This window comes from Quercus lobata, chromosome 2, assembly GCF_001633185.2.
Source record: "Quercus lobata isolate SW786 chromosome 2, ValleyOak3.0 Primary Assembly, whole genome shotgun sequence".
In the NCBI taxonomy this organism is placed as follows: domain Eukaryota; kingdom Viridiplantae; phylum Streptophyta; class Magnoliopsida; order Fagales; family Fagaceae; genus Quercus; species Quercus lobata.
This window is the reverse complement of record NC_044905.1, coordinates 79,744,434-79,757,084: the sequence shown is the minus strand read 5'-3', so window position 1 is coordinate 79,757,084 and position 12,651 is coordinate 79,744,434. Positions and strand designations below refer to the sequence as shown.

Below are 12,651 nucleotides of genomic sequence, written 5' to 3'. Positions count from 1 at the left end.
CATAATAGAATTACAGAGAAGCAAGAGAATGAGATTTGAGCGAATGAAGGATTTCACTAAACTAAATAATTACAATTGGCTTAAGGCGGCTTTATACATCTAATCACGAAAAAAAAAAACTCTGTAATTGAGTTAATAACAATTAACAAACATTACAAATTTACTAGTCGTTGAGATTCCAAAACTAACTGATTGATTTTCTGATGTATATGTATTAGTGAACACACGTGTAGACCGACAATAACCAATCCTGTAAGCAATACGACTGCGTTTCATATCTCGGTTCTTTAATCTCTTAGTTGGTAAAACGACACCGTAGGACTTTTAAGCCTGCTGCGACATCGTTTCCTATCATGCTTGATTAATGAAACTGAATTAAAGTATCCACATGATAGTCTCTTATCTCTTAAAAAAATAAGGACCACAATATCAAGCCTATGTTATTAAGATACCAAATGAAAGATTGAAAAGATGACAGTAGTATTATATATTGTGGTGATCAGAAGAAAAAAATAACCCGTAAAAACTGACAATTTTTATTTAACAAACTGAGATACATTCAACATCTAGTATTTGAGACATTTCTGACCACCACAATAATTTTGTGTTTTTTTTTTTTTTGATGAACCTATTACACAAATACCCACTACAGCAAGCTATTCAATTTATTACACAACGTCTGTTCAACCTCTTTTATTATACATATAACGCAGAGCACACAATAACACCTAATCACTTCAGTCATAATTGTATCCTAGTTTACTTCAGGCAGTGACTCCATTTTCATTAATCTCTTTAGCCAATGTCTTATCTTCTATCACAACTTCAACACCATTCTCTTTCACTTCTTTAGCTGAAGACTCATCAACTTTCACATCTTCTTGAGTAGTTTCTTGCTTCTCTTTCTCTTCTTTCTCTGCCTTTAACCGCGCCTCTTCCTCAGCCTTCTTTATTGCCTCCTCTTTGGCAGTCTTAATAGCTTCAATCAATTTCTTCAAACAAGTCTCAGCATCATCATACAGTGACTTAGGCATCAAATTCTCAGCAACATCAGCAGGAGTAATATTCGTTTCCTCCAACAAGTGGCCAATAGTCATGAACAAAGGGTGTGAGTCAATATTCAAGTAATTTTTGGCCAGAACCTTGAATGCTTCAAAGCCACAATAGGACATTTCTATGTGCTTGTCCATACGTCCCCTCCTAATGAGAGCCGGATCAAGTTTTTCCACATAATTAGTAGTGAAAACAATGATCCTCTCTCCCCCACAAGCCGACCAAAGCCCATCTATAAAATTCAACAAACCAGAGAGAGTGACCTTACTATTACTTTCTTCTTCTCCTTTGGCCATTTTACTGGCAGGGTCCTTCTTTTCCTCATCATTCACTTGCTCCTTTTTCTTTTTTCGTTGACCCGTAAGATCAAGTGAGCAATCAATATCTTCAATCACAATAATAGACTTACTTGTCGTTTCAATCAAAAGCCTCCTCAGCTCCGTGTTGTCCTTAACCGTTGTCAATTCAAGATCATAGATATCATAGTTCATGAAGTTAGCCATGGCAGCAATCATGCTAGACTTACCAGTTCCAGGAGGACCATAAAGAAGATAGCCACGCTTCCAGGCCTTGCCAATCTTAGCATAATACTCTTTCCCCTGGCTGAACTTAATAAGGTCATTGATGATTTCTTCCTTTTTCTTTGACTCCATGGCCAAAGTGTCAAAACTTGCTGGGTGCTCAAAAGTCACATGGCTCCACTTTCGCGATTTGTAGCCACCCCAATTCTGACTAGGATTGTTGATGCACAGCTTCCTTTGTCGATTTCTCACCGTTATTGCCTTCCCTTCTTGCAGCACATGATTGATGTATTTTCCACATAGAATTTCTCGGTGAGATTTATGGAAAGTGAGCTTGTAATACCTCTTCTCCTCCGTTTCTGGGTAGAAAGGATTTGACTGTGTTCTTGGGGTGATTGACTTTGCAGTCCACCAAACCTTGATCCCTTCAAATTCATCTGTAACCTCTTCGTTCTCATCCATGCTCAGTTGTACAGGTTGATTGCTGTCTCTGACAACTACAGCTTTAAGACTTCTAGCTTCGGCGGAGGACTTGTTACTGAGGTATGTTTCAATGGCAGCATAGGCTTCATTACGCTTAAGATACTCGCCAGTGAATTCCTGGAACTTAATTTGGATATAAGGATACACGAAACTCGCCAATTTCTTACTATAAGTTAGGATAGGGCCACGAAGTTGGTAAGGAAAATATTTGTCAAACATCGCCCATAGAAACATTGCAGTCGCAATCAGTGAGCCTAGTTGAGACCATGTTTCCCCCATCATCATCATTTTTATCTTCTGAAACTTTTTATGAATTGTTAGAAGAAAATTTTTGCTAATGAAATAACAATTCCGAGCTACGTTATATATAGAAAATTGTTGGGCTGACTGTTGGGTGTATTTCTTGTTGAGCAAGTAATAGAATTTCCTTTTTCTTTTTTGGTTACTCTTATGCATTCCTTTCGAATTATTTTCCAAATTTCAATGCAACAAAGTTCACACATCACTGGAACCACACTTCCTACAGTAGGGACCATCCACACCGTCCAGTTTTCGTCCTCTTACCGAGCAAAAGCGACTTTGTGTATCGCAAACGAGAGGTGCTTATCTGCTCTCATTATGTAGCCCTCCATATCTGACTTTTTTTTTTTTTTTTGCAAATGTCATTGTCACAGTTTAGAAGTTCGAATTGAACACATCCTCTGGCCTACGAAATTGCATAGAACTCTCATTACTGATCATGCTAAAGAAAAATAAAAATGCAGTGTCGACATGGTGGCTAAGATTATTGGTATTGAATTAGTAATTGAGCACACCTTCCCAACTGTTTTAGTACAGGTATTACTAGTTTTACTAAACTTATAAGCTAATGAGTCACTAATCATAAAAAGATAATACAAATATTCATTTATGAGTAGTTAAAGCTAGATAATTACTTTCATTACCACATTAATTTATAAGTTTTATGTACTAAAACTTGTAATACCTTTACCATTTTCTGTTTTAATATTTTCGTTTAAAGAACTTGTAGCGTTAAGTTTTAAAGTCTACAATACAGTCTTAGCCTTAAGTTCATATATTGAGCACTTTTTTAATCTCTCATGTTTCAAGTAGCATTTTAGTCCTTAAGTTTTAAAAATGAAAGCAATTAGTTTCTTTTTCTACTTCCGCTAATTTTCTTACGTATGTGACTAAGAGAGCAATGAGGTGACATTTTTAAATAACGTGTTAGATGAATTTTTTATTAAAAAAATTATAGTATGGTTACCCCAACTCATAACTGTATGATATATATATATATTAGTACTTCCCCCGATTTTTGGGTTTAATTTTGGAAACTTCCATGACGATACATCTTGTTTAATTATGTTAGTCTAATTCTGAGTACAAGATCACGTTTGAAAATGCAGCCCAAGAAAGGACAATCATTATATTCCCGACTAACCCTAAATTAATTAAATAGTTAATCACACAAGAAATTATTTGTAAATGCCACAAATATTATAACCAAAGCAATAAAAATATAATGACATAGAGATTAGTCGAGAAGTGGAAAATTTTAATATACACAACCTAGCACAATTTAGTAGTCTATTAAAAAAAAATCATTAGTTCATGTCTTTGGTTCCTTATCAATTTCATACAATTCATTTAAAAGTGATGATGTCAAAACAAATGAGTAATAATTGCCCTAAAGAGTACATTTGTCAATTCATAGACTTTATGTTTTATAAATACTTTCACTTAAATTAAGCCGGACCAAAGTGGATTGAAATTGCCATGTTAATGTGGCACAACAAAAGCAAAACAACAATAAATGCTATACTAAAGGTTTAGATATTACAAGATTGAGATTTATGTTAGACTCTAAAAGTTTAGAACAATTGGCAAACTGTGAGCATGAACTTGTTTAGATATAGATTTCTAAGTCTATAGGTATGATTAGACAATGCTTAAGGTGTTATAAGTCAAAACACAAGAAAGAGGAAGCTGCAGGTTAAGGAAATTCGAAACATGCTAGGTTCAATCGATCAAGAAGAAGGCTCGACTGATCAAAATGCGAATTCTGCAAATTTTAATTTCGGCCCAACTGCTCGTTAAGCTCATTAAATGATTAGGATTTCATATCTAATTCTCCTAGTATTTAAAGGAAACCCTAAGGCACGTTTTATTATGATTTTGTAGGTGCTCTTTTGAGATTTAAAAGGTACTCTGTCTTCTCCTCTCAAAGTCACTATTGGAATTCCATCTACAAATTATTAGAATTGATAGATCTCAAGTTGCTGCTACATGAACATACATAGCTAATGATTTAAAACTTTAAGTGGGATCTCAAAGTCATAAACTGAGGTGTTTGTGTTCGACAAATTCAAATAGAAGAGTCTGTGGATTCAAAGCTGCAAGTGGTCATGTGTGTAAGTACTACAAGAGGTAGCTTTAGATTTAGGGAAAAATCTATTGTAAAACTTCCATTTTATTATAGTGAATTTGTCTACCTTGAGGATAGTTTAGGTTAAATCCTTCCTAGGTTTTTTTATCTTGAATTTATTGGTTTCATTGGTTTTCCTATGTCATCATATTACTGTCTTCTTTACTTTTCCACACTAAATAATATGATAGCATGAGTTTAACCTAGATCTGAAAAATCAATCTAAGTAACTACTTGGTTAATTAATTAGGTTAAACGAATCTAATTTATAGGGGTCTAAACGAACAAACAATCTATATTTTTTTTAATAGATTTGGGTTTAGAATAGGAGCTCTCAATCCAAACCTATCTTTTCCCATTATATAAGTGCACAAAAATGGACCAAAGTGGTCTGAATAGAACCGAAGTAGACCAAAAAGGACCAACGTCAACCGAATAAGACCGAAGTGGATCAAATGGAAATGGAGTGGACCAAATAGGACTGAATAGGACCAAAGTGGAACCAAATGGATTGAATAAGACCAAGGTAGACTGAATAAACGGAAGTGGACCGAATAGGACAGAAGTGGACCGTATAGGACACAAGTGGACCAAAAAGATCTGTATAGCACCAAAGTGGACTGAATTAGACAAGTAGGACCAAAGTGGACTGAATAGACATCTCACTCTGAACCCAAAAGGGTCCAAAGCATGAGAAAAGAACCATCAGGAGAGAGACTATAGGAGTTTTTCTTTTCTTTTCTTTTCCACAAGATAAGAATATATAATAATATTAAAATCTCCACAATACAAGTTAGAGCTCTATAACACTTTTACAAACAATAACTAAATATCATGTGCCTCCACACAATACATGAATATATTACAAAATTCCAATTAGATTACACAAAGTCACAATCTTATCAAGAATAAGGAACCTTAACATCGATTTTGGGCCTACCACGCCTAAGGGTAACAATACTCAAGTGCCTAACCTCCAACAGAATTAATTAAGGCCTCGTTAAATTTGGCAAAATCAAATCACCAACCATTTACAACACAAGTCTCCCAATTAGCATAGTACTCCAATCGCACCAATAAATTAAGCTTTATGCTCGACATATTGCAATTGATCAGTAAAACTGTTGGAGGGTGGAATGAGCTAAAACCTAGTAAGTAGCATAATTAATGGGAGTGGGGGGAAATGCAAGATTCATGATTATGTGCATACTACAACATGAAACAATTTGAGAATTTCTAGCTGAAAACTGCTAAATCATTTTCAATAATAACATGATAAGACTGATTAAATAATGCCACCCAAAAACAATCACCATGAAACTACATAACACACAGATACACATGCACACACGCGTGCACACACACACACACACACGCGCGCGCGTGCACACACACACACACACACACACGCGCGTGCACACACACACACACACAGAAACCTAAAAAGCCAACCTAAGCCACATGACAAGGCACCACAAAGACGAAAATATCACAAAGACATTATACCGCCATAGAGCCAAGTTAGAACCCACAAACCACTAGCATGATATGTACCTCTTTTAGGTTGTGGTATATTGACCCTGCCTAGCCTCACCTACACCCTTAAGGATTTACTTATCCCCCAGTAGGCAATAGGGGATAATGCGCCATGTAGTACCTCTTTTGCATGTGGTCTCTTGGCCCTGCCTAACCTCACCCACACACTTAAGGATTTACCTCTTCCCCCCCCCCCCCCCCACCATGGGCAACAAGGAATGATGCGTCACATAGTACCCCTTTTGCATGTGGTCTTTTGACCCTATGAGCAGCAGCCTCATCCACACACTCCAGAAGCTCACAAGTTAAATGTATTAAAATACATAGTTTACTTCCAATTAGTTTCATAAAATATTTCAATAATCAAATATCCACAATATTTTCAAAGTCCTCAAAACCATTTCTTGTCAAAAATGTTTTGCATCAACTTTCCCAATTATCAAATTTTGCAAATAATGTAATAAATCCATAAAATCATTTCTCAAAAATTTAATCAAATATGCTAGTCTTTTCCATGCTAAAAAGTAACAAATCATGCATTTCTCCATATGCAATAAGAAATATAATGCACTTTCAATGCCACATATGTTTTCCATAAATGATTAACAATAATAGTACAAATAGTAAATTTTAGGAAAACATTCCAAAATAGTTTTGTCCATAAAATAATTGAGTGCAATAATGATTCTTTTTCAAAAATCCCATTAAGAATCCACTTACCTTGTAATATGCAAAAAACCTAATTCTCCAAGCTTCAAAGAAAATTAACTAGAACCTAAATAATACCAAGCAAACCTATTATGATAAGCGTAAAGCTTGACATTGCATCTAGCTACGAATTAGAAATCACTAAATAAGCAATTACTTAGACAAGCCTAAGTTTCCAACCTCACAAGTAAAGTATCCCACTTCCAAAGTTACTCAACAATTTATACAAGGCATAGACTCTAATTTATAAAATTAACCCATTCAAGAGCATCTCCCTAATGCTAAAATCTTAAAAATTTATTAGTAACTTCCATAAGATTTACACATCATCCCCAAGAGACCCATGAAACCAAAATCACAATATCCTCCAGCACAAACAATTTGAATCTTTATCTAGCTCCAAATACACTTAATAGCAGTGAAAAAAATTAGATTTACCAACTATCACATGATATAACTTAAAACTCCTAAATTTCTACCATAGATAAACCTTAGTTAGCCACCATTTGTAAAAACCATAAACCCACCGAGTCAAAACCCATATACATAATTACAAGAATATCACCCAAGAAGCTCGTAAATCACATGAATATCATTTCTAAATCTTAGATTAAAAGAACCTCAAGCAAAAGTATAATACCCACAAAAAATATTAGGAATTTTTTCCTCAAATAAAAGGGATGAAGATGCTTAAGAATTCCTGAGGATTTTTTTGGGTGATCTTGCTGGAAAAAAATGATGGAGATGGTGGTAGGGAGTTAGGTTTCGGTGGGAGAGTGTGAGGGAGTGAGAGAGGAGTGTTGTTTGTGTAAAAAAAAATTATTTAAAAAAAAAAAAACCTAGAAAGGACCCAATGTTGTCCGGCCAAGAGGGTGAGATATGAGAAGATATTTGTGAGATTGTGTGGTTGAGGGGAGTGGGGTAGGTGGGGGTCTTAAAAAATCTTCCACTTTATTTATTTATTTTTTTAAGGGCTGGGATGTTACAATAGAATTAAAGTGAATTGAATAGACTTAATATAACTAAAGTCAACCAAATAAGATCAAAGTGGACAGAATAGGGCCGAATGGACTGAATTGCCCGAAAAGGCTGAAATGTTAGGTTTATGTGGCTCAATAGGAACTTAGTAATAATAAATTGTATAATAAATCTTTTAGATATACTAGTTATTGTCCCATGTACATAATTTTTTTTTTTTTTAACTTATAAATATAATTCTTTAGGCATTAAGGTGTTTTTATTTATTTTTTATTTTATATGTATTTCCTAAGAAATGTAAAAAGTATTATCAAAGGGATTGAATTGTATTGCATTTTTTTACCTGAACTGAATAATTACAATTGGTTTAATGCTTTATACATCTAATCTTGTAACAAACTCGGTAATAGATTTAATAGCAAACATTACAAGTCGTTGAGATTCCAAAACTAACTGATATTCTGTCCAAAAAAAAAAAACCTAACACCTAATCACTTCATTCATAATTGTATCCTAGATTACTTCAGGCAGTGACTCCATTTTCATTATCCTCTTTAGCCAATGTCTTATCTTCTATCTCAACTTCAACACCATTCTCTTTCACTTCTTTAGCTAAAGACTCATCATCAACTTTCACATCTTCTTGAGTAGTTTCTTGCTTCTCTTTCTCTTCTTTCTCTGCCTTTAACCGCTCCTCTTCCTCAGCCTTCTTTATTGCCTCCTCTTTGGCATTCTTAATAGCTTCAATCAATTTCTTCAAACAAGTCTCAGCATCATCATACAGTGACTTAGGCATCAAATTCTCAGCAACATCAGCGGGAGTAATATTCGTTTCCTCCAACAAGTGGCCAATAGTCACGAACAAAGGGTGTGAGTCAATATTCAAGTAATTTTTGGCAAGAACCTTTAATGCTTCAAAGCCACAACACGACATTTCTATGTGCTTGTCCATACGTCCCCTCCTAATGAGAGCCGGATCAAGTTTTTCCACATAATCTATATCATATTATATATAATAAAAGTTGGGCTTAGACATCGTGGTTGTGCCAAATGGTAGCACCAAATTGTAGAAATTTTCTTAAATTTTTAGATTTTAAGAATAGATATATACAATACATATTTTTTAGATAAATATGACAAATCAAGTAATGAAAGAAAGCAGTATTTGATTTACAGTTATAACAGTTATGTCTATCTAAAATGTTATCAACAAACCCTAAAATCAAAAAATAGATATATATTTTTTTGTCCTTATCTTTTTCTCCTATAATTTCTAAGTTGATAAAAATTTTAACTTTTATGAATTATCAATAATTTTTACTCTCCTTTCCGTCTCCAAGTTTATCAACAACTTTAGATTAGATCATAAAGAATTATTTGATGGAGGCTTATCAACCTGAAATGCTAAAATCATATTTATCTCCAAGAATAATTCAATGAAGGCTAATCAATTTGAAATGTTAAAATCATAAATATCTCCAAATATATCTAGAACTCTTCTATTGCTAGAATTATTCTGAAACTAGAAAACCAAGTTATCTATTTCTATTTAGAAAACAAACGGAGGCTTATGCACTAGATGTAGAAATCTATTTCGCCCAAGAGGAGCAAGGAGCACATTGCTTTTTCAAGCAGTCAAACCAACGAATCAATTGGGCCTCTTGGACACATGATACAAAACATCTTTCATGGCTTGCCATGGTTTCAATCTTAGAAAACAATCAGCTGGCACATGAACTTGCTTAGCTTAAGTCATCTATTATATGTATTTTGTTGCAGTTTTTTCAAAGCCTTTTGTTCTCTGCCTAATCTTTTGAAGTTTGTGCATGTATTGTTGATTTTTTTCCCTTGGTCACTTCTTTTATACTCTTTATATGGATCCCATGCAAGCATGCATAAAATTAAAGTTTAATTTTGTGGTTAGAAGCTTTAGATTTATTTTCTTTATGTGGTGCTCATTACAAGGATTTTTTTTTTTTTTTCAAATTCCAGCTATTAAATCAATTCTAAAAGTTTACCCTAATGCTTTGACAATGTTTTAGATAGACACAAATTTTAATTGTTATTATCAACTTTTTTATATATGCACCGTGAGGTCCTAGAAAACATATCACAAATGGGGCACATTAGTGAAGATGCAAAGATGGTTGTAACAAGTTTGATAGATTGGAGTTTTCAGCACACATTCTTGCACAGTATTTACAACACTTGGATTGTTTTAGAGCTCAATTAAAAGATATAATAGATTGTATTGCCTATATTGTCAACTGGGAAGCTACTGCATTTGTTTTAACGGTCTACTATTCTCTTTGTAGTTTAAGTTTTATTCTCTATTGTTTAGCATATTGTATCTCTTCGTAGTTAAAGCTTTATCATCCCTTTGAAAAAACTTATTTAGGTGAACTAGATAGCAAATATCATAATAAGTAGGGTTTTTTTTTAATTTTTTTTATATATATTTTTTATTTTGGTGCTACTTATTTTGTTTTGTTAATAATTACACAGAGAGGTTGAGATCAAATAATAGAGATTATTGTTCACAGGCCAAAAATGACCTACTATTGAAAGGTATAACTTCTCAATTCTCATCATATCTCAATGCTATATTTTCAATTGTGGATGAAAACTTAATACCAATGTCTTAACTCTTAGTTTTTCTCAACCAAAAAACAAACTTGAAGTTTATATCTATATATATACATACACACACAGCCTCTTTGTTTATTATAATTTTTTGGTAGGGTAAAAATCACTCAAGTTTTGGTGTCTTCTCCCATACTTTCAAGGACAAAAATTAAATTTTCATCAAAGTCTCTCTACTTCAAATTCTTAAATGTTTATTAATTTAAATTGTTCTTAATTATTGAATTAATGTTTTCACTTAAATATGCTTTCAATCATTTTTTGGATAGTTTTTAATTACTAAATTTAAGGTTTTTCCATTTAAATATTACTTAAGCCTTAAATTTTAGGTATCACCTTTCATATTAGTTACAAGCTATCTACCATCTTCCATTCAATTATTTTATATATACATATATACATATATATATATATATATATATATATGCCTTTTATAATACATTAGTCTTACACAAGATACATTCATTATATAACTTAAAAGTAAAATAATCATTTATTTTATTATCTATTTTATAGTTTACATATGAATTTTGATTAAACCGTGCATCGCACGGGCATAATACTAGTATATATATAAAACCGAAGTTTTTGAAGCTCCCACAATTTTCCACATCAGCACAATATTTTTTTTTTTTTTTAAAAAAAACATAAACTAAAAAAAAAAAAAAAAAAAAAAAAAAAAAAAAAACCTTTTCATGCACCATAAAACTTTTCTAAAACTCTTTAAACGCAAAACCCACTCAATCAATACCCACCATACCCACAAACCCTATTTCTCCTAACCCCTTCTCCTTTCCCATTTCACCCACAACCACCATAAGACAGCAGGCGACAGCAGCAGCAACAAACTCTCTGGATCGAAGAAGAGCCTTTCTCTTTCTCACAGTGTATCTGAGTTCCTTCCTTCCTGTCTTCCTCTCCTCACAGAACGTGGCTGCTTCAGTTGAGGTATCTCTCCATTCTTTTGCTTGATGATTTTTGTTTCCCTTATTACATTTTGTTATATGGATTGGTAGTAATGGTTTGCTGCTCGGTTTTGAACACACAACTCAGTTTCTGAGATTATAAGGAAGACAAACACACATTCAAAATTGAATCTTTATTATTGGTTTGAGAGTTTGGGTCTTTGACAGAGATATAATTGATTAATTGAGAGAGAGAGAAAAGCCCTGGAAAATTGATACGGACATGGACTCTGTAAGTCTCATCTATATCTTAAATTCAAGCAGAAATAAAACCGAACAGCAAATGAAGATTAGAAATAAATTCAACAGTCGATTGCATTGCTGAAGCTATTTATTTTTTTTAAAAAAGATGCAAATGATATGGGAACTTAATTTTTTTTGCCTTTATGATTAGCAAATGATGAGTGTATCAAAAAATAAATTAAGCCACAACCTTGCTTTTCTGTTCTTTAAATAGTGTAGATGTCAAGTTTATTCATTTTCTTGACTGTAGATTCTATAGAATATAATGGAATTAATTGTTGTAATTTTAATTTCTAAGAATATGTCAAAGGAGTTTTAGGGGATTTTTTTTCAGGTAGTTGTCTGCAAAACATTTTTAAGATTGCTTTGAATGTCGTGTAAATAAGAAAATACAAATCTTACTTTATTTACTTATTGTGTTTTTGGTTTGTGAGAAATTAAGAGTTATGCTTAAGTAAGCTGAAATAATGTGTGAGATTTAAAATCTTGATGAGATTTTGTAATTGAAACCTACAGTAGAGAATGTTTTTCAGGTTGTTTTTTTTTTTTCTTTTCTTTTTAAGGAAGAGGGATGCAAATAAGGTGCTTGGTGAAGTGCATAACAGGAAGTACTCAGGTGTGTTTTTCACTAATCAAATCAATCACACTGAATTTATATATGAAATGGGAAAAAGCTACAATTGTTGTTGGGGTTTTTTTAGTTGCAAATGCTCTTGAGCATTTGAAGCGGACAACTACATATAAAAAGGTTGAACATGACTCAGTTACTCTAGGTAAGTGCCTAATTGTTATTTCCATATTCTTGAAGTGATTAATATTCTAGGCACTTGAAGGTTTTGAGAGCATGATTTTTTTCCAAAATAATTTCTAGACCAAAAGGATTCTGATAATTTCCCTTCGCTTTGTTGGTGGCAGTGTTTGGTTAGTGCAGAAGGTTCAAAACTGTTATTCATAGTAGTGGTTTCTGTATCTGTTGTCTTTGGCTTATCTTCAATTGTCATGAATTTCATATTAGTTTTTTGTGTCCTGTGATATTGGTGCTGGTGAATTATAATTGGTAAGTGTTGATTGCTATTATCAGATATGTTGATCT

The 12,651-nt window shown here is 33.1% G+C and overlaps 1 protein-coding gene across 1 annotated transcript; it reads right to left on the bottom strand.

Moving 5' to 3' along the window:
* Window positions 1-513: 513 nt before the first annotated feature.
* Window positions 514-2,518, bottom strand: LOC115976785 (AAA-ATPase ASD, mitochondrial-like). Its single transcript, XM_031098275.1, has one exon. The coding sequence runs from the start codon at window positions 2,511-2,513 to the stop codon at window positions 765-767; it is 1,749 nt and encodes a 582-aa protein (XP_030954135.1). The 5' UTR covers window positions 2,514-2,518; the 3' UTR covers window positions 514-764.
* Window positions 2,519-12,651: the final 10,133 nt, after the last annotated feature.

Bases quoted from the DNA above. Each gene is read 5' to 3' on its own strand.
- LOC115976785 (XM_031098275.1), bottom strand. From the start codon at position 2,513: ATGCATAAGAGTAACCAAAAAAGAAAAAGGAAATTCTATTACTTGCTC.